Genomic DNA, 21,931 nt, shown 5'->3' on the forward strand with positions numbered 1-21,931 from the left:
AAAGAATGGAGAACCAATTGTTATTTCAAGTATTAGGAGGGCCATGGATAAAATGCATGAGTTCAGATGGTTATCAAATAATTCCAAAATGTCTCTAAAATCAGTTGATCTATACAGGAGATTACAGCCAGCATTAACAGCAGTTTCACTTCGTTTTTTTTTTTTTTTTTTATGTATAAAATGTAGTCCTGCCTGATTTTGGAGCTCTTGCAACTGGAGGGTAATCTCTGCATCACGCTCGTTGCTTGGTCTGCCCTCCAGCTCTGCCTCTTGACTCGTCAGCACGCTGATCTCATCTTGTAGCTGTCTGATCTTCTCCTGAGACACCCTGAGCTCCTCCTGGTTCTCCATCATCTGAAAGACATTACCACCACATGAGTTCACAGGTGAAGATCTCTTCTGCACAAGTCACTAAAAAGGAGTGTACAATAACAGGGTCAACAGACTAGTGATCGTATTGCTGAGTTGACTCGTTCTTTCGTCCAATGAATTTCATTGTACAGTTGATCCTGTGTTAACCTACGACTAATAAAGTAAAACTGAAACTCCAATACGACGGCAGGGGTCAGCAACCTTAGGCATGTGTGGCACCATTGGCATGTGGTTGCTCAACCAATGGCGCACTAGCAATAAGTATGCAAGACAGTTTTTGGGGGATATTTTCCAATTAGCATGCAAAATGACCTCATTTACAGCCATTGACAAGAGCACAGCCAGTTATTGACAGTAGTTTGACTTTTTCATAGAATGTGGTGCGAAGGAAAAAAAAAAAAATGCTTAATGGCTTAATGCTGATATGGCACACGGATTAACAAGAACATTTTAAAATGGCACAACGTAAAAAAAATTTAAAAAAAATAAAAAAAAAGGTTGGCAACCCCTTTCTAGGGTCTTCCACTTCCATATTCCTCCACTGGGTTTCACATCACAATTGCACACAAGGAGAAGAAACACACACAGTATAAATATGTATGCAATACATTGTTAAGAAGTTCTTTTCACTTTGCTCCTAATTTCTGTGTGCTCCTAAACATTTAAAAAGGAACACGCCGACTTATTGGGAATTTAGCTTATTCACCGTAACCCCCAGAGTTAGACAAGTTGATACATACCCTTCTCATCTCCGCGTGCTGTAAAGCTGTCTGACGGCTCCAGCAGCATCAGCCCATAACACAACAGGCAGGTGAATGGTTCCAGTAATCCTACTGCTCGATAAGGTGCATGACACTTTCTCTTTACGATAGTGCGATTTGTAGAGTCAGCGCAGAATAGAAATATCGACACAGCCATCTTCTAACCGTAAACAAACCGGGAACTATATTCTCAGGCGGAAGAATATAGTACTTGGGCGGAGTGATATGCTTGCAGCAAGCCTGTCTGAGAATATATTTCCCGGTTTGTTTACGGATAGAAGATGGCTGTGTCTCATGTTACGTTGTTTTTTGTAGGCTACACACTGTGACTCTACAAATCACAACATGTAAATAGGAACATGTTGGCGTTATTTTGTCACTTTTGTCACAATTGGGAGCAGTAGGCTAGTTGGAACCAGTTACCTGCAGGATCTGTGCTGGGCTAAGCTAATGCTGGAGCCGTCAGACAGCCTTACAGCACGCACGGAGATGAAAAAGGGTATGCATCGACTTGTCTTACTCTGGGGGTTACGATGAATAAGCTAAATTCCCAATAAGTCGGCGTGTTCCTTTAAGAGCACAAGTACTCCGTAGAGCCCTGTAGCTGATTCATTGCAATGTCAGAGCTACACTAAATGACAGCATGGCAGGCTGTTAACCTTTACAAATGGAGTCTCATCTCAAAATGACCTAACTATAAAACTAACTGGGGTGGAAACAGACCAGGGTGATGGAAACCGAGGGCAGTGCAACTCCTCACAAACCTCAGTTTGCATTGTTTCCATCCTGTCCTCCAGCTCTGCTCGGAGCTGATTCTTCTCCTGTCTCAGCCCCTCCATTATCTCCTGCAGCTGATCCCTTTCTTCACCGAGAGAAGTCACTCTGCACAGAAGCTTCTCCATCTCCTCACTGTGAGTGTCGGCCGTCCTCTCAGACAGCAGACTGTCTCTCTCTGCTCGCACACTCTCAAGCTCCTCAGTCAGCCTCTGAATCTGTCAGGAAAGAATGGAGACCTAATCGTTATTTCAAATATTGGAAAATAAAATTACAACAGCCAGTATTAGACAGCAGTTTCACTCTGTAATTTTTTTTTTTTTTTTTTATGTATAAAATGTAGTCCTGCCTGATTTTGGAGCTCTTGCAACTGGAGGGTAATCTCTGCATCACGCTCGTTGCTTTGTCTGTCCTCCAGCTCTGCCTTTTGACTCGTCAGAACGCTGATCTCATCTTGTAGAACTCTGATCTTCTCCTGAGACTCCCTGAGCTCCTCCTGGTTCTCCATCATCTGAAAGACATTACCACCACATGAGTTCACAGGTGAAGATCTCTTCTGCACAAAGTCAATAAAAAAGTGTGTACAATAACAGGGTCAACAACCAGGGAAGTGGGCTGTCTCAATACTAGCGCTGCAACGATTAGTCGAGTCCATTCCACTCACACACCACCACAGGAACATTTTTTTTGTGTAGAGCCCTGTAGCGGTATCATTGCACTGTGTCAGGGTTACACGAAATGACAGCATGGCAGGCTGTTAACCTTTACAAATGAAGTCTTGACTCAAAACGACCTAAATAAAAAAACTTTGGTGATGGAAACAGACAGGGTGATGGCTACAGAGGGCAGTGCAACTCGTTGTCACAAACCTCAGTTTGCATTGTTTCCATCCTGTCCTCCAGCTCTGCTCTGAGCTGATTCTTCTCCTGTCTCAGCCCCTCCATTATCTCCTGCAGCTGATCCCTTTCTTCACCGAGAGAAGTCACTCTGCACAGAAGCTTCTCCATCTCTTCACTGTGAGTGTCGGCCGTCCTCTCAGACAGCAGACTGTCTCTCTCTGCTCGCACACTCTCAAGCTCCTCAGTCAGCCTCTGAATCTGTCAGGAAAGAATGAGAACCAATTGTTATTTCAAGTATCAGGAGGGCCATGAATATAATATCTGTATATCAAAATCCATCATGAGTTCACATAGTTATCAAATAATTTAAACGTGTCTGAAATCACTCGATCTATTCAATAGATGGCAGCCAGCATTAGACAGCAGTTTCACTTTGTAACGTCTTATGTATAAAATGTAGTCCTGCCTGATTTTGGAGCTCTTGCAACTGGAGGGTAATCTCTGCATCACGCTCGTTGCTTGGTCTGCCCTCCAGCTCTGCCTCTTGACTCGTCAGAACACTGATCTCATCTTGTAGCTGTCTGATCTTCTCCTGAGACACCCTGAGCTCCTCCTGGTTCTCCATCATCTGAAAGACATTACCACCACATGCGTTCACAGATGAAGATCTCTTCTGCACAAAGTCACTAAAAAAAATAAAATAAATAAATAAAAAAAGTGTACAATAACAGGGTCAACAGTCATCCATCAACAACCAGGGAAGTGGGCTGTCTCAATACTAGAGCTGCAACTAATAGTCAAATCCATTCATTGTACCATCACACAAACAAAATATCTTTCCATCCACCTAAACATTTAGGAGCTTGTGTACTTTTTAAGAGAAAAAAGGTTAGCGTAGAGCTCTGTAGCTGTATCATTGCACTGTGTCACAGCTACAATAAATAACCCCATGGCAGGCTGTTACCCTTTACAAATGGAGTCTTGACTCGAAATTATCTTACTACAAAACTTTGCTGATAGAAACAGACAGGGGTGATAGCAACAGAGGGCAGTGCAACTCGTCACAAACCTCAGTCTGCATTGTTTCCATCCTGTCCTCCAGCTCTGCTCGGAGTTGATTCTTCTCCTGTCTCAGTCCCTCCATTATCTCCTGCAGCTGATCTCGGTCTTCACTGAGAGATGTCACTCTGCACAGAAGCCGCTCCATCTCCTCGCTGCGGGTCGGAGTGTCGGTCGTCCTCTCAGACAGCAGACTGCTGATCTCATCTTGTAGCTGTCTGATCTTCTCCTGAGACTCCCTGAGCTCCTCCTGGTTCTCCATCATCTGAAAGACATTACCACCACATGAGTTCACAGGTGAAGATCTCTTCTGCACAAAGTCACTAAAAAGGAGTGTACAATAACAGGGTCAACAGTCAACCAGCAACAACCAGGGAAGTGGGCTGTACTAGAGCTACAACTCATTAGATAATTAATGTATGAAAAGAATTTATTAAGCAACTATTTTGATAATTGATTTATTGTTTGTCATTTTTAATGCAAAAATGCTAAACATTATCTGGTTCCATATTCTTGAAATTGGCAATTACCTGTTTTCCTTTACTGTATACAACAATAAAATTAATATCTTAAGGCTTAGAACTGTGAGTTGAACAAAGAAGCATATTAAAGACATCACGCTGGCTCCGCGAATGCAATTATTTACCATTTTGAACAATTCATAGACCACACAACTAAACAAGAAATAATCGCAAACACCCGTTTGCTGTCAGTGAAGCGGCGACTAGGGGTGGTACGGTTCATGAAAAAACACCCGAACCGCTCGGTTCGCTAGTCAATGTGCACTAACCTCTTACTGCCATAGTGCCCACTTTATACACCTATGTTAAAACACTTACTGGAAATGACGAGCGGGATGGGCGTGACAAACGCAACCCATGGCAGCTGATTGGAAGATCGCGTCACATGGGTCTGGCTGGTCCCTAATTTCAAAATAGACTGTCATGGCGGCTCGTTCAGAATACGATCTCATATTGTACTAAAATAGTTCACCGAAACGTGTTTCTGAAAACATTTTAAGCGAGAAATAGGCCATGCAGTTGCTGAATCCGTCTTCATTTCAGATCGACAAAGGTCAGTTTAAAAGATTTTCGTCAGATTTTGAGAGACACCGAGCCGACCGCTCCTCAAGTGGAGTGGGGTGCCGCTGCAGGTCACGTCACGTCACGTCACGTGCAGAAATGTCAAGTGGGAGAGAGGCTGCCCAGAGCTGGAGGATGCGCCAGCGTCGTTTATAGTCTGGTGTGTGGGAACATTTTGGATTTCATGGTACCTATGATGAAATAAAAAAATATATAGAACTGCCACTGTGTGCATGTTTTGTGCAACATGCATTCAATATGCTAATTTTAGCTATATATCATATGCTGAAGTATATTCTGGAGTGTTAAAGATTAAAAGAAAAAATAACAAGAACCGTACAGAACCGAAAACCGTGACCCTAAAACCGTGATACAAACCGAACCGTGGGTTTTGTGAACCGTACCACCCCTAGCGGCGACACACACAGCTATACTATTATAGCACCAGTCATCATTCTCAACCCAGTTGTAGGTTGTTGTTTTTTTCCAAGACACGAGTGTTCTTTTTACTTTTCAATTAGTACAGTGTTTATATGGACCTCCATTTATGAAGTAAACAAGCCTGCATTTACCCTCTGCAGGGTAAATCCAGACAGATAGCTAGACTATCTGTCCAATTGGAGTTTTCTGTTGCACGACTAAAACAACTTTTGAACGTACATGTTTCACCAAAACAAGTTCCTTCCCGAGGCTATTTAGCGGCAGCACTGCGGCTCTGCCTGGTGCTTAGCACCGCCCAACAATTGTGATTGGTTTAAAGAAATGCTAATAAACCAGAGCACGTTTTTCTCCTATCCAGGAATTCTGTGTGGACTAGTCAGACCCTCCTCCGCAGCAGTGTGGAGGAAGTTCTGGCAAGCGAGACTAGCAACTGTTTGATTGCATTTACTGGCTTGACGTATGTTGGACAGTTTCATTTTGTTGGGTTTCAGTGCAATAAAAAAAAAAAAAAAGGGCCACATTCTATTTGCATCTTCAATCAAGAGAGTTTCAAAAAGGATACGGCCGTATTTATCTATATTTTCTTTATGGTAAACAAATCCCACAAAGAGACTAAAACCAACAATGTGTTAGTCTATCTTTTATACTTTTGACTACCATACCCTTCGGTTCCGACTGAAGATGTCAATTTTTTTTAAAAGTGCAAAAGTATAGAGGAATTTGAAAAAGGCTCAGTAATTTCCCAACACAGCTGGACACTAGTTCTTAGCAAACATTACTCAAACAGGAGGAAATCGTGCCTATGTTAGGGAAATGTTTGGTGCTCTAGTAAGAATTTGGAGCAGCAGGACATTGTATATGAGATTGAGTCAAAATAAACTAGTTCATGATAATAATGGAACATGTCACCCAGTGCAACAGTGTGGCCCATTGACTGGACAACAATGGAGCTCTTAAGGCATTAAGCTTTGGGCACACATACCATTTAATTAGTGGTATACATTTATGGTTGGTTTGAGCCTTTTCATTGGATTTGACAATGAGAAAACTTAACTGCCGTTACCTCTTGCTGAAGCTGGGTCTTTTTCTCGTCATGTGGTTGTAGTTCTGAGGTCAGTATTTCTGGGTGGTTAAACCCACTTTGGGCTTGTACAACCTGTGGCAGATACTGAAATGAAATTCTAATTCTAGCCAGATGGATATTAAATAAGCAGTCACAAGCTAACAAAACTTTAGAAGAATCAATATTAACTTACCATTTCCATCCTGTCCTCCAGCTCTGCTTTGAGCTGATTCTTCTCCTGTCTCAGCCCCTCCATTATCTCCTGCAGCTGATCCCTTTCTTCACCGAGAGAAGTCACTCTGCACAGAAGCTTCTCCATCTCCTCACTGCGAGTGTCGGCCGTCCTCTCAGACAGCAGACTGTCTCTCTCTGCTCGCACACTCTCAAGCTCCTCAGTCAGCCTCTGAATCTGTCAGGAAAGAATGAGAACCAATTGTTATTTCAAATATTGAGAGTGACATAAATATAATATCTGTATTTGAAGAAGTTTGCCTAAGAAAGTAAAAAGACCAAAATTCATCCCGAGTTCAGATGGTTATCAAATAATTTCAAAATGTGTCTTAATCACTTTATCTATTCAAGAGATAACAGACAGCAATTTCACTCTGTATTCTTGATGTACAAAATGAGTCATGCCTGATTTTGGAGGGTAATCTCTGCATCACTCCCGTTGCTTGGTCTGCCCTCCAGCTCTGCCTTTTGACTCGTCAGAACACTGATCTCATCTTGTAGCTGTTTGATCTTCTCCTGAGACAACCTGAGCTCCTCCTGGTTCTCCATCATCTGAAAGACATTACCACCACATGAGTTTAATAGTGGAGAGGTTTCTGCACAAAGTCACTAAAAAGGAGTGTACAATAACAGGGTCAACAGTCTCCCATCAACAACCAGGGAAGTCTTGCGCTTACTAAAGCTTCAACGATTAGTCGATTAATCAATCAAAAAGGGAAGGACTTCCGGTTGTCACCAAGAAAGTTCTGACAAAGCGTTGGACAACTCTGGAAAAGGAAAGCAGGGCTTGGCTCAGGCCCATGGCCGCAGGTGCATTTGCTATTTAAACGACGTGGTCGCTGGACAGGAAATTGACAACTGCGTTGGTCTTAAACTACCAAAGACACTTTTCCGGCTTTTTGCTGCGCCGGGTGCAAGACAGGGCCCTTTGAAGCCATATCACTGGCAGGTCACGGACTTACTCAAGAATCTCCTCAGTGGCAAGGTGCTAGGTGTGGGGGTTGTGGACAGGACCAGTTTAATGGCAGACCGGCCAGTGGTTTCCATTTTTTGTTAAAGTGCCCATATTATGAAGAAAAGAAAAAAAGAAAAACCTTTTCTGGGATTTGGGGTGTTAGTTTGTGTCTCTGGTGCTTCCACACCATACAAACTTGAAAAAAAAAATATATAAAAAAACATCCATGCTGTTTTGAGTGAGATACGGTTTCTGAATGCGTCCTGCCTTCAGTCTCCGGGTGAGCTGGTCAAAATCGGCAGGGCCGTCTACGTCATCGGCAACATTTGGTGTGTGCTAACCACTTTAGCTAATACCACATCAGCTAGCTGTTTCTCCAAATTCCGTCAGTACGGATAAGCCGGGAGACTTCTAAACAAGGGCGCACTCCCAACTTTGTGTGGAATACCTGCAGAACAAGGACATGTAAGTAATTCAATTACAAATGTAGATTAGGGTGGGGGCGACCTCTAGCTCACTCAGTAAGAGCATGCACCCCATGTAAGGGGTCCTTTGCAGCGGCCCGGGTTTGAATCCGACCTGTGGCCGTTTGCTGCGTGTCATCCCCTCTTTTTCTCTCCCCCTTTCCTATCTATCCACTGTCACTGTCGATTAAAGGGAAAAGCCCCAAAAATGTATCTTAAAAAAAATAAATAAAAAAAATAAAAATGTAGATTAGGGTGAACTTGTGTGTGTTGTAGCAGTGTTTTGTCATTGAGAACAAGGTGGCTAACCGCTAGCAGCGCTAGCTTCTAGCTAGTAGTCCTTACCTAGCTACTGTGCATGTGTGACTCCCAACAAAGAAGAAGTGTGATGCCTCACTCTGTAGCTAAAACAGAGAGCTCAACACACAGGGTGAAAAGAGGAGCTCCAGCAATGTGCAGTACAACAAAAATATGGTGTTTTTTGAAAATGAAACCATGTAAACCTATTCTGGTACAACCTCAAAATACAATTATGAACCTGAAAATGAACATAATATGGGCACTTTAAAAAGGGGGATGGAAGGGTGTGTAGTATTAAGGGTTATCACACTGTTCGGCCCTGGGGAAGCTTATTCCACGGTGCTGGAAAAGGGGCTCTGACTCATTGTCAAACCTCAGATTCAGGAGGAGCAAATGTCAGTTTTTTTTTGTTGATAAATGAAAAACAAAAAAAAAGGTTTTGTAGAACAAACATGGTTCTATTAGAAAGTACTAAATAAAGTATAATTTCGGTATTTGCAAGGAAATTTTATGATTTTACTTTTTTTTTGCCCTTTAGGCCTTTATCAGATAGGACAGCTTAGATGTGAAAGGGCAGAAAGGGGGAATGACATGCAGCAAAGGGCCACAGGTCCAAACCGAATCCACGGGCGCTGCGGTGAGGACTGAGCCTCTGTATATGGGCGCACACTCTACCAGGTGAGCTACCCAGGTGCCCTTACATGAATACTTTTAAAATGAAGCACATAGTTCTGCAATTGAAGATTTCATTTAGCAAAAAGAGACCCAGTTTTGAAGATGCATGCAAAAACTCTTACACGTGTTTGCAGCTCCTCTATCTGTGCACTCATTTCATTGGGAGGACCATCCTGTTTGGATGTTTGGGCAGTCTCAAGCTGTTTGATCCGCTCCTTCTGTTCACGATTCTTCTCTATGGCTGTTCTCAGCTCCTCCTGATTCTCAATCATCTATTTGGTAAAAAAGAAAATGGTTTCTCTTTTCCCTGTGACATGGGACCAAAGCTAACAGCTGATGAAAATGAAAGCATTTTCAAATCTGGACTGGCAAGATGTCACATGATAACTCACTATCTCCACATTTTCCTGCATGTCCATCTGGAGCTGGTCTCTCTCTGCAGTGAGAGATGCACGTATAGAGAGCAGCTTCTCCATCTCCTCTGCAGAGCTCTGAGCACAAGCATTCTGCTCAGACAGGAGAGTGTCTTTCTCAACTCGCACACTCTGAAGGTCCTGTGACAGACTCCGCATCTGTTGGGAAAAATTCCAACCATCAGTCACAACCATAGAAAATGGATAGAAAGGCCATTGAACTGTTCCCCGTGGTCATTTGATTGGTACACAACAAAATGGCGATTGTTGTTAGTTGTCATGGGGTGACAACTAGAGTGGGGCCGTAAAGTGTGTCACAGCTCGCTTGAAGGAGACGTTCACCAGAGTTGCGGGGAGTAGGTCAGCGGACCGGCAACGTTAGGCCGGCTACACACTGCCTGCGTGGCGTGAGCGTGTCAGCTGCGTGGCGTCCATTTTTATTTTGGTTCCCATGTTAACAGGTTAGAGCTTACACACTACCTACGTGACACGCACGTCTCAGGCACGGCTCGAGCTGCGCCGAAATCGCATGCATGCTAGAAATAGAACAGATGCCTATTTTTCACGCCAGCGTGTTGGAAGCGTTTCCAGGCAAAATAGAATAGGAAAAGAGGTTTGTCATTTTGACACGAATACATATTAATAAAATGACATGTTTGAAAGTCTCTAGGTGTTAAATGCAGTTATAAATGTAATAAAAAAGGAAAAAAATATATTCAAATATTGCACCTGTCAATACAGAACAAAATATTCTGTAGCGTATTTTGCTGTCAATACTGCCGACGTAAGTATATATTAATGTTTAACATGGTAATTCATTTTATTAATGGGAAACATACATGTGTACAGACAAGGCTAGCAGCAGCGCCGCGTCAGACACGTTTCTGGTGTGTAAAGAGAGAAAAATCCATGCAGCCGCCACACAGCTGAAACACAACAGAAACGCCACGCTCACGCCACGCAGGCAGTGTGTAGCCAGCCTTAGACCCAGCCCGCTGTTCGGCTCATTCTCTGTAACTCTTCTCTGGTGTTAGTTGGCTAACATTAGCTTGCTAACTCCGCCTTAACATTACCCCTTCACCACATCATTCAGAGAAAACGAGCCCAATAAAGCCGGCTGGCTCTCTTCCTCGTAACGTTACTACTCCGCTGCTCGTCTGTCCGCCAATTATTGTAAAACCTCAGCTCCGCGACTTGCCGGAAGTCAGCTTAGCCGAAGTTTATACGTTTCCATGGCAATGGTATACATAAAAATGGCTGCTGCTCTGACCATTCTGCTACATTGATTTGAATGGAAATGGCCTTTCTATCCATTTAATTGACATGGTCACAACATTGGATTAGTTTAAAAAAAACTTTAAAAAAAAACTAACATTTCACTCACATGTTCCCCTAAATCAGACTCCTTCTGCTCACAGAGTTTCACCAGATCGGAGTTCTTATGCCTCTGCTCCTGGAGCTCTTCTTGGAGAGAATGTACAAGAACTTGTGTCTCTGCAGCCTAAAAAAAAATAAAGAAAATATTGTAAATCAAAAAGCAACAAAGGGGCCAAAGTAATTACTAATAGGGATACTTAACAGCCTGTTTAACCATAAAACTCAAAAGTAACAGCTTGAGGTTACATTGCGCAAGGGCAGTTAACGTAAGAAGAACGTCAACAGCTCTCAGGAAACTAAACAGAAGAACTACAATTACAGTAATATTTGTACAGATTTGCACAGAGAATTTGTGAAGTTGAAACACTGTTGCATTTTTCATTTGGTTCGGTTAGTGTTAACATTGTGAACAAATTTCACATGGTCAAAACAGTCGCTCTTCCATTGGACAGAATATCTGAGTCTCAGAAATAATAGAGCAACACAAAATTCTTCTCAGCATCTTGGGTTTTCTGGTTTTGCTTTAGTGTTTAATATTTTTAGAAGAAAGCTAAACAATATGAGCAGACATTTTGATGTGTTGTCACACAAAAGAGGAGTGATGTGTGGTCAAAATAAATTATGGATTTGAAAGTTATTATCCATTAAATCATATACAAGTCTGTAAATTGTGTGAAAGATTCGAATTTCCGGCTGGTAAATCCAGGGTACGGTTAAAACGGACCAAACTGCTCAGGTGTGAAAGCAACCTAGTTTGTATCAAGAGCTGTTCGAAGTTGTTATGAGATTAGATAAGACCGTTAATTGTTTAACAATATAACATGTTTTGTTTTTTTTCTTCTTAACAGATGTGTGTTGTTATCTTAACATTTGCAAATAGTAGTGCAGCCTCTCACCATCTCCACATTTTGTTGACGGTCCCTCATGAGCTGGTCTCTCTCTGCAGTGAGAGAAGTAACTGCAGAGAGCAGCTTTTCCATCTCCTCCGCAGAACTCTGAGCACCAGCATCCTTTTCAGACAGGAGAGCATCTTTCTCAGCTCTCACACACTGGAGCTCTTCAGTCAGCTGATTCAGCTAGATATAATCAAATAATAATAAAAAAATAAATAAAATATCAGGTTACATTTATTGTATTACTACTTAATTGATCTACAGTTTTTAATGCAAGAACAAAACAAAATAACAATAATAACCAGAGAAAAGATGACAGTCAAGTTCTCTGACTTGACATGGAATGTCATGTGTGAGTCTTCAAGTAATCCAACAATCAGGGCATATCTAATTTAATAAATCCTCCATCAGCTGCTGCATCTTTGAAAAAGAGGTAAGCCTGCCTCTCCAATGGTAGCCATGAACTGACTCTTCTCAGCATCAGAGCACTCCATGTCAGAGCAAAGTGAAGCCAGCTGCTGTATTTCATATACACACTGTTGGCTCAGCTTTGAGCTTCAGAATCTCATCGGAGCCGAACCTCCTTCGGACATTGAGCTTGGGCTGTCGCTCTTTAGTTTAAACAGCACACAGTCCTTTGGGTTGGTGGACACAAGTTCTCAATCCTCATGCTAAATACCTGAGCACCCTGCTGTTCTCCCTGTATAAAACACGACTGTGTAGCCACTTTCGACTCCAACACCATCATCAACTTTGCTCACGACACATAAAAAGGCCTACATGAAAGACCCGCTGGTGTCAGGCCAACAACCTACTTATGATCGTCAGCAAGATTCAAGAGAAGATAGTGGACTTTGGGAAGAAGCAAGGAAGGAACTCCAGCCCCCTTGATCTCAACGAGTCCTTGTAGGAGAGGGTAGACAAGTACTTTGGGGTCTACATCTCAGAGGGTCTTACCTGGGCGCTGCATCCTGACTCAGTGTGACAAATGTCATGTGTGTCATTTGTCATGTGACAAAGCTGACTGATACAAGATTACATCTGATCACTGTAATAAGCTCTCCATCTCAACCTGACACCGTCCATAGAGGAGGTTTGGAGAACTCACCTGCTTTGTCAAATTCTCCACCTTATCTGGAAGAGGCTGCAATGAAGCTAGCTCCTCCAGCTGAGCTCTGAGGGCCCCCTCCGCTTCTTGAGATGCTGTCAGCTCTCTCGTCAGCTGGGCCGCTGTTCTCTCAAGTTCAATGCTGTCTATAAGATCTGGAGACAGAGGACATCTTACAACTCTGATCCAATTTTACGGACTGAATGTTTGCAAAATCGGGTTTTATGTGCAGAGTTACACTATATACCCTGACTTTAAACATACTTTTTGGGACATTTCCATCTAGCAGAGCGGTGAGCTTGGTGTTCTCGGCAAATGCCACATTCAGCTCTTTTTGGAGATCGCTCTGCATCTTTCTGAAGTGCGACTTCTCTGTCTCAAGTTGAGAGCGCAGGCTTTTCACCTCCGCCTCCATCTTGTCATAGTTGGCATTCAGAGTCATCTGGAGAGGAGATCATGACAAGAAACATTAAATAAAAAATATACACAGATACTGGTGCAGTGGCACAAGTTTTACAAAATCATCAAGACAATAAACACAGAGCCAAACAGCCCGCCATGTAATAAACATGTCACAATCTCACGGATTCCAAAATACTTATAATACTAGCTCTTAAGGTTGGTGTGAGAGTTGTCAGTCAAACTCTGGTGCAAAAAAGATAAAATACATAAAATGCAGCAATCACATAGCAAGAAAATTTAAATTATAGTAAAAGATGTGTTCATTCGGGTTGGTAGAAACATAACATTTTAAAGTCCGTTTAGTCAGTCTCGGGAATAAACTTGTTTTTATTTTCTCTCCATGTAGCGCACCTCTCCGTGTGTGTGTGTGTGTGTGTGTGTGTGTGTGTGTGTGTGTGTGTGTGTGTGTGTGTGTGTGTGTGTCCTCCACTCTGTGTCAGAGGAGGACAGATAAGCTTGCGCTTACGCACTCAGACGCTTTTGGAACAGAATTTTTTTTCTGTGCCATAAAAGTATCAACGTTCGGTACCCAGCCCTACTAAAGATAGGACAGTCCCCAAATGTGTGCATTTCTTTTTATGCTCGTTTAACTGAGTTGAGTTAAGTTGAGAAATTCACATTTCAAAATTTTAGTGTTGATAATCAAGCAAGTAGACTCATGATACCATTTTATCACAATAGCAGTATTGTAAATTGCAATATGACATTTTCTTCACATCGTGCAGCCCTATAGCCTCGTGAGACCGTCTTGATCTCACAAGCTCTAGTTTTCCACTCGCAGATCAGCCTGGCATCTTGAGATAGAGAAAATTTGGAGCCGTTCGCCAAACGCCCGACCAATCAGCGTTGGTTTTGAGGCGGGTTTAGGTGTGACGCAACGAGAAACAACTGTTCAGTCTAAACAACATGGCAGCTTCCACGGATGAGATGAGCGTAGCTATCGTGCAAGTTTTATCCGAATTAGAAAGTATTCCTTCAAAGAAAGAAGAGCAAAAAACGGCACTGGATGCTTTTCTCTGAGGAAAAGATGTTTTTGCTCTTCTTCCGACTGGTTTCGGCAAGAGTTTGATCTGATTGGCTGATTTGGCCCGTCTATCACCAACATAGGTGGTGATAGACAGATGGTTTATCCAATCAGCTAACCAGTATTTTCGCCCTTCCCAAAAGTTCTCCAACGCAAAGTTCCCAGATGGATATGCAGAGGAAATGCGAAGCGATCCATCTGGCGGAGTCAAGTTAGCAGCCCTATAAAAAAAAAAAAAAAAGCAGGAAAATATACAGACACAGAACGGCAGAGCACATGATCAGAATGGTGCCATCTGATATGCCAAAGATGCACCGGAATGACCAATGAAAAGGTTTTGTCGCAAGTTAAACCACTTTCAACGCTTAAAAGCCAAGAAGATTTTCAGACTACAAAAGTGTTAATCCCACTAACATTCATCTCCTCTGTAGCAATGTTTTGACTGCGCAGCACAGCCCATTCCTTCTTTGTATCTCTGCTGAGCCCCTCAGCGTCATCCAAAGAGCGACGAAGCTTTGCCACCTCCTGCACCAAGTCCTTACCGCTCTGCAAAGACACAACGTGACACAATTAGCCCGCTTCATTATTTGATCACTTCAGCTTGACATTTCAGATTTTTCACAGCTTCAACTTTCACTGACAGTCCCATATGATATTTCACATGCAATCAATTAAGATTTTGTTTTTAGAACATTTACAGTAGGGTTGCACGATATTGACAAAATGTGATATTGCGATATCGATTATGAATATTGCAATATTGATATTAATTTAGATATTTTTAAACCTATGTAATTACAAAAGTTACAGGAAAACGCATTAAAATAGATTCATAACAAATACAACACAAGGTTTATTTCAATTGACGGTCGTAGTGGACTGGTCCAACATGAATGAATGAATGAATGAATAAATAAATAAATAAATGAATAAATAAATAAATAAGGACCATGTCTACAGAACATGTTTTACTGGTTGGACAGAACAAAATAAATAAAGGGGACAGGACACAACTTTTCTTTCGCTTCTCCGATTCGTTCCATTTTGTTGTCTCCATTTCTTCACTTACACTGTCACTGTCGAAATATGCACACACGTGGTACGCTCCATAGGGTTTGTCACATAGTGGACCCGTGCGCTGATGTGCACTAACACGTGCAAGTGGCACGGCAACTGGCCAATGAAACAGCCAACGGACGGGACGCAGCGCTCCACAAGATAAACTCAAAATGTTCCGTTTGTGTCTACTACTATTTTTACAGGTTATACAGACAATAATTAAAGAACACCTACCATAGGGCACCTGGGTAGCTCACCTGGTTGAGCGTGCGCCCCATAATACAGAAGCTCAGTCCTTTCCACGGCGGGTTTGATTTTGACCCGCAGCCCTTTGCTGCATTTCATTCTCCCTCCCTTTCCCACTTTCATGTCTTCAGCTATCCTATTTAAAAAAAGGCCTAAAATGCCCCCCCAAAAAAACCTCACATACCATACTCTGAAGTTCTTCTGCAAATTCTGTTTTCTTCTTCAGCTCCTCAGACACAGTTTCTAGTTTGTTCTGAAAAAAAAAAGAATATTTAACAAAACTGCTACTGGAGTGCAGAACTTTTTTAACCCTAACGTACACGTGTTATTAGTCATGTAGTCGGCGACTGGAGTAGTAAAAGTGCTGTGAGTAAAAAGTGGAATGGGGCTTGAAGATCTACATAGTAATAGTATTATTGAATACTTTATTAAACCTGCAAGGGGAAATTAAAAAAAGATTTAATTCTGAGCTACTGCCGCCTATCAAATGACAAGATTCAACGTGGGTGTATGTTGTATGTGTGTAGTTTAACTTACACAAAACAAATGCCAACACTTAAGATACACTTTCAGATTGATAAGCCTGAGGGGGAACAGGTCATCTTACCTGAAGCTCCAGGCATTGCAGTGTAGAGGATTCAACGGCTTTCTTCAACTGAGAGATTTCATTTTGCAACTCATTCTGTAAGATGGCACAAACAAAATGTACAGTGTAAATAAAAGTCAAACCGGGTACATCTTACTCTGCGGCCCTTTAAACCAAGCAGTATGCGTGAAGCCTGAATGGAATAAAATCGATTACCTCATGCTCTTTCCTGAACTCCTCCTCCAGAGATTTGAACTCCTCCAATTCTCTCTTCGTCGTCATCTCCTGTGACAGAGCAGCATTCTCTTTCTCCAGACTTTGAGTCTGCTCTATGAACATGCCGATCTCCTGTTTCAGATAGTCTCGCTCAGCAACAATCATGTCCTATGAACATACAATTTGATAAATGTAAGGAGCAGTAACGTGCTTGAATAAATGCTTATTATGTTGTTTTTGAATAGTTTCCTTCTTTTCTGCTTTTTCAAATGTAGAAACACAGTTATCTGCTTAAGTCAACCTTACAATTTAACAATTCCCTTAATGTTTTAGCAGCACATTGCACTATTGTGTCTCTGTAGAATTTCTTTCCAACAGGCCTACAAATAAAAAAAATCATCCACGTGCTAGGTTTTAAAGCTATTGTTGCAACGAATATATGAAATGGTTAATACTTTTTTTTAAACACTGAAAATAACATTGCTGTACAAAGTACATAAGCTAAGTTAACAGGATTTTCTCTGGTTTTGGATGCAAAATATGAAAAGTTGCAAGATGAGTTGTAGTCACAGCAGAAGCGCTCCTCCAAGCATTACCTTCTCTGTAGCCAGAGTTTCACACAGCTGGATTGTCTCTGCAAAGTCTTTCATCTGGAAAACAAGATATAAAGATTAGTACTAAACCCAGCCAACAACACAACCAAGCCTAAAACAGGGAACATTATGCACACGGTTCTACTCTCAGGTGTAATTAAGGATTTCTACTCTTACCTGGAGGCCAGAGAGGAGGTATATTTAAATACAGCATACCTGTTGATCAGTTTTACTCAGAGTGTGGCTCTGATCTTCTAGCTGCCTCTCTAGGTCTGCCACTCTTAAGTCCAACATCTCCACCTTTTCCATGGCCTCCAGTTTCTGCTGGGCTTCTGTTTGCAGCTGCAGCTCCAGTTCAGCCAGCCTCTGATCTGATGTCTGCATATTCTCCAGGACCTCGGTTTGTAGCTGCAGCTGCAGCTCCAGTTCGGCAACCCTCTGATCTGATGTCTGCATTTTCTCCAGGGCATCCTGTTTCTGCAGGGCTTCTGTTTGTAGCTGCAGCTCCAGTTCTGCCACCCTCTGATCTGATGTCTGTATATTCTCCAGGGCCTCTGTTTGCAGCTGCAACTGGAGCTCCAGTTCAGCCACATTCTGTTCTGTTGTCTGCATTTTCTCCAGGGCCTCCGGTTTCTGCTGGCCCTCTGTTTGCAGACGCAGCTCCAGCTCAGCCAATCTGCCATGTAATGATTCTACCTTTGTTAAAGCCTCCTCTTTCTGTTGACTCTCCAATTCCAGCTGCAGCTCCAGGGCAGATACTTTCCCTGAAAGCTCACGCATACGGTCTGGAGACACAAAGTCTTTGGGACTGGGAAAAAAGATAAAACGTGAAGATGACTTAATGTGTTGAACAACTGAACTACCGTCAAACATTCAAAGAAAAAGGTTTCATTCCACATACAGTACAGTAGCATAAGGCTAAGCTTGCGTTAGCTGGAGTACAGTATAAATATACAGTACCCAATATAAGCCACACAGTAAAATAACACACAAACAACTGCAGAAATGAAGGCACCCTTTAGGGGAAGCAGTCTACTCTAACTTGAAATGTGACACAGATTAAAGCCTGTTTTACAGTTCTGCGGAGGCTCCGCACTAGGGTTGGGCGGTATCCAAATTTTGATACCGTCAAACCTCCTCCCTATTTTACCGCGGTATACGGCATTACCGTGACTAATTAAAAATTATGACGTAAGGCTCAGATGCCGTCGCCAAACTGTTGGCTTGTGCACCGTTCAGAAACTGAATACCAAACACTAATACTGAAACAATGATAACATAACAACTTACAAAAAAAACAACTACTTTCTCCTCTACACTGTCCCGTGATGACAACCACACATAATTACATAAATTATATTTAATATTTAATCCTTGTCTCCTATATATTTTTTTTTAATGACGGTATTGAAACTGATACCGTTGCTATTTTTAAGACCCCGTATACCGTATTACTGCCCAACCCTACTTCACACAGAGCCATCGCCGTAGCCTACGTAAGTGGCCCGATGTTTATACTTGTGCACTGGTGTGTGCATAGAGCCGGCACGTATGTGTGTGTGTGTGTGTGTGTGTGTGTGTGTGTGTGTGAGATAGAGCGAGGGAGAAGTGAGAGAGTGACGGCGTTTAGCTTCGGAGCGAGTACTGACTCTAGAGTCAGTGAGAAAAACAAAGTGTCTCCCCTGTTCTTTCTGACCAAGGTGGGAAATCTGTAGCAGGAAAAGTTAACCCTCTCCTTGACTTCATGCTGTTTATGGAGAAGGAGAACCAGGAAATGAGTCAGGGGGGAAATGCAACGCTACCAAGCAACAGCTGAGCGACGTGCGTCGCTGCGACGTGTAGTTTTTCGAGAGGTGCACGTCAGGCTACAGTGTAGACGCAGAGGGGTCTGCGAGGGTACGATGTGGATTCTACGCACAACCATAAAAACGGCCTTAAGGGGCAGATTTGCACCCAGGTCCGTTTCTACTACACTTGAGTCATACGTCTCTGTTGTACATTTTCAACTTAAACATATTGGGCTGTTTAAGCGCTTCTATCATGGCGACTTGCTTGACAAGAGCAGGGACTCGAATTGTCTTGCTTGAGTCTAAATAGTAACTTAGGACTTGCTTGACAACAAAACTGTCGGCCCCACCCCTCCCTCACGCAGTTGCTAGTAGCCAAGGAGGACACGGAGGATTTAAAAAAAAATAAAAAATAGCTCACTACTGCAAATGTTACACAATGTTGAAAATAACAACGCCACTGTGGATTTACATTGAAATGTAGACAGAGACATCACCCTCAGTTTAGCTGCCCTGCCAGTATTTAGTGGTCAATCTCTCTTTTGCAATTCATAAAACTTGCAGTTTATTGGTGTTAGTGCAGTGCACCGTCTTTTCCCATTACGCATTCTTAAATTCTCAAAAGATTTTTTTTTTTTTTTTTTTTATTAATTAGGATGATAAAACATGAGAATATTTTCCTATGGGAGACAATTAAGTCACCTTATCACCCACCCTTATCTTTATGAAACAGAAGGAAGTTAAGTTTGCCATCTTTCAAGTGAAAACTACTTTACCTGTTATAAGACCTTTCATCAGATCTTCGAACACACACAGAATTCGGACTGATGTCCATGTCATAGGAAGGCTCATCAGGAATCTCCCATTGAAAGTCATCGTCATCTGTTAAAACATACCATGTATGTATTTTACTACTTGTCAGAGCGCAGTTGAATCATGAAATTATAAGGTTAATTATGATTTGCGGAGTGCATATACATTTTATTTTGTGGGCTCCTCCTTACCTTCACCAATCTCCGTCAGACAGGAGCGGTCTGCTTTCCTCTTGCGATAGAAAGATTCCGCAAAGCTAAGATCTGATGAACCACCGTCACATGCAGATGGACGGCCAAGTCTGAGCATCTTTCCTCCCCACGTTACCCTGCGTTTTGGCATCTGAAAAACAGGGTCATTGTGACACTGAAGAGAAAGCTGTACTCTAACTACAGCGTTACTTGTTTTTGGGGTCATTTTTACCTTTTGAACAGGGACCAGGTTTGAGCTTGTGACCAGCAGTTTGGTCAGGTTTCTGATCCTGTCCTCTTGTTCTCTCTGGAGCTGATCCTTTTCTTGGAGCATCTGGGAGAGAACCTTCTTCTCCGTCGCTGTGGTTTGCGTGCCTGAAGAAACCTGTGGGGAGGACAACCGCAGGTCAGTTGGAACAAAGCACTGGTAAGATGGGACCGAACACGACTGTAGAAAAGTGATGACACTTGCCTCGTGAAGTCGTCGCTTGAGGTCTACAATTTCATTGCGATACCTTTTGAGCAGAGCCCCGTCATCAGACACCTCTGTCACGTGAGGGTCGTTTTTCATTTTCTTTGCAGTGCTGGCAAACTAATACAAAATAAACATTTTGTGAAACATTGGCTTTGATTTCTCCCTTTAATAGTTCATGTTTTACATTCTTATATCTGCACTTATAACAATTGAATATCAAAATGTCATGGTACTGAAGAGGTATTAGATGTGCAGAACAGAAATCTGCACCAACCTGCAGAGTACTAAGGGTCTCATCTAGAGTAGCAGGAGTGATGGTGCAGATGATGACTGTTTTAGCGTTCCCACCCAAGGAGTTCTGAAGAATGCGGGTTAGTTTACTGTCTCTGTAGTTGGTGAACCCCCTGAAATGAGATTTTTTTTTTAGCAAAAGTCAGCACCTTCAATTAAAACTCAACGCATATTCCTTATTATAATCACGTTATTTTTCCCCCAAAAATCGATTTTGAATCAAATCGTGAGCCTAAAAATTGAATTCTGTCATTTTCTGAATCGTGCACCCCTAATTAAAAAGGACAATTCCGGCGCAAAACGAACCTAGGGGTTAATAACAGATGTGTACCCACTCGATCGTTCTCTGGGACATGTTTTCATGCTAATCGAATGTGTCTGTAGCTTGAAACAAGCTAGCGCGGGTTAGCTTATAATGCTAGTATTCGGGGCACAGGGAAAGTGAAAAAAACAAATTTAGCTTATTATACCACTAAAAAGGCTCAAAATATCAACACACTTCAACGGTAACATAATGAGGGTCCCTAAATGTTAACCGAAGCATTGAGAACATTGTAAGTGTACAGACAGTTTATTAAAAAATAATTATAAAGGCCGCGCCCGCTACATATACGTAGGCCACACGTCTTGGGAGCTACTGTCTTTCTAAACTCTTTTAATCTGTCTGTCTTTACCTGTCATTCTCGTTAAGAGACCAGATTAATTGTGTTGAATGCTTTTAATAGTGGTATAAATTTGTTTTTACTTTCCTGTGCCCGAGTCTCTAACTAATTATCGCCTTGTTTTTCAAGCTACAAACTTTGATTAGCATGACTATGTTAACGATGAATCTTCATGGCCCCTAGGTTGATTCTTTCATATTTCCCAAAATGTTGGTCATGCTCCTTTGTGCCTGCCCGGCCAGTGAAAAGATATCTGGAACAGTAGGCCTTTGCCCAGAAAGAGGGAATATTTCAGTATCAATATGACAATGTCATAGCGGTACCGAGTACAAGTATTACAGTCTTTGGATGTAGAAATCAGAGAGGTATGAAACTCTGCAAATACATTCCATGTCCATTGTTTACTCACTTCTGGCTTTCATCAGTCAGTTTCTTGATCACTTGGCCGAGTACGAACAGGCTGCGATTAATATTGCAACCTTCTTTGAAACGTGCGCCTAGAATATAGAGACAGATGGATTATTGTAAACCCAGTATATACACTGTATTGGGCAATCAGTTAACTCTAACATAGTATCATGCCTAGTATGCATTTCATGGGCCTTCAATCACTAACCTAAAAAGGGTCTATAGATTTAACTCAACTTTACCTTCAGCCCCTGTTTGACTTGCTCTCTCAGATCCAGCTAGATCCACTAAATTCTAGAAGATGAAGCAAA

The 21,931-nt window shown here is 42.1% G+C and overlaps 1 protein-coding gene across 4 annotated transcripts in view; it reads right to left on the reverse strand.

Moving 5' to 3' along the window:
* The window catches only part of cenpe (centromere protein E), a 41,175-nt gene that overhangs the window by 15,741 nt on the left and 3,503 nt on the right, over window positions 1-21,931 (reverse strand). For 2 of the 4 annotated variants that reach the window (XM_039782347.1, XM_039782346.1), the window contains exons 9-36: window positions 21,863-21,914; window positions 21,622-21,709; window positions 20,534-20,663; window positions 20,257-20,376; window positions 20,017-20,169; window positions 19,785-19,935; window positions 19,557-19,662; window positions 17,210-17,801; window positions 16,997-17,050; window positions 16,401-16,568; window positions 16,206-16,280; window positions 15,783-15,851; window positions 14,708-14,839; window positions 13,072-13,249; window positions 12,808-12,962; window positions 11,703-11,882; window positions 10,814-10,930; window positions 9,409-9,588; window positions 9,139-9,288; window positions 7,028-7,174; window positions 6,585-6,800; window positions 6,392-6,484; window positions 3,816-4,070; window positions 3,213-3,374; window positions 2,777-3,004; window positions 2,257-2,418; window positions 1,898-2,125; window positions 193-354 (exon numbers count right to left, since the gene is read on the reverse strand). In XM_039782347.1, coding sequence (XP_039638281.1) covers window positions 193-354; window positions 1,898-2,125; window positions 2,257-2,418; window positions 2,777-3,004; window positions 3,213-3,374; window positions 3,816-4,070; window positions 6,392-6,484; window positions 6,585-6,800; window positions 7,028-7,174; window positions 9,139-9,288; window positions 9,409-9,588; window positions 10,814-10,930; window positions 11,703-11,882; window positions 12,808-12,962; window positions 13,072-13,249; window positions 14,708-14,839; window positions 15,783-15,851; window positions 16,206-16,280; window positions 16,401-16,568; window positions 16,997-17,050; window positions 17,210-17,801; window positions 19,557-19,662; window positions 19,785-19,935; window positions 20,017-20,169; window positions 20,257-20,376; window positions 20,534-20,663; window positions 21,622-21,709; window positions 21,863-21,914 — 4,503 coding nt within the window. The remainder of the gene's footprint in view (window positions 1-192; window positions 355-1,897; window positions 2,126-2,256; window positions 2,419-2,776; window positions 3,005-3,212; window positions 3,375-3,815; window positions 4,071-6,391; window positions 6,485-6,584; window positions 6,801-7,027; window positions 7,175-9,138; window positions 9,289-9,408; window positions 9,589-10,813; window positions 10,931-11,702; window positions 11,883-12,807; window positions 12,963-13,071; window positions 13,250-14,707; window positions 14,840-15,782; window positions 15,852-16,205; window positions 16,281-16,400; window positions 16,569-16,996; window positions 17,051-17,209; window positions 17,802-19,556; window positions 19,663-19,784; window positions 19,936-20,016; window positions 20,170-20,256; window positions 20,377-20,533; window positions 20,664-21,621; window positions 21,710-21,862; window positions 21,915-21,931) is intronic. The other 2 variants (XM_039782348.1, XM_039782349.1) reach the window with 2 other exon arrangements.

This window comes from Perca fluviatilis, chromosome 18 (genome assembly GCF_010015445.1).
Source record: "Perca fluviatilis chromosome 18, GENO_Pfluv_1.0, whole genome shotgun sequence".
Taxonomy (NCBI): domain Eukaryota; kingdom Metazoa; phylum Chordata; class Actinopteri; order Perciformes; family Percidae; genus Perca; species Perca fluviatilis.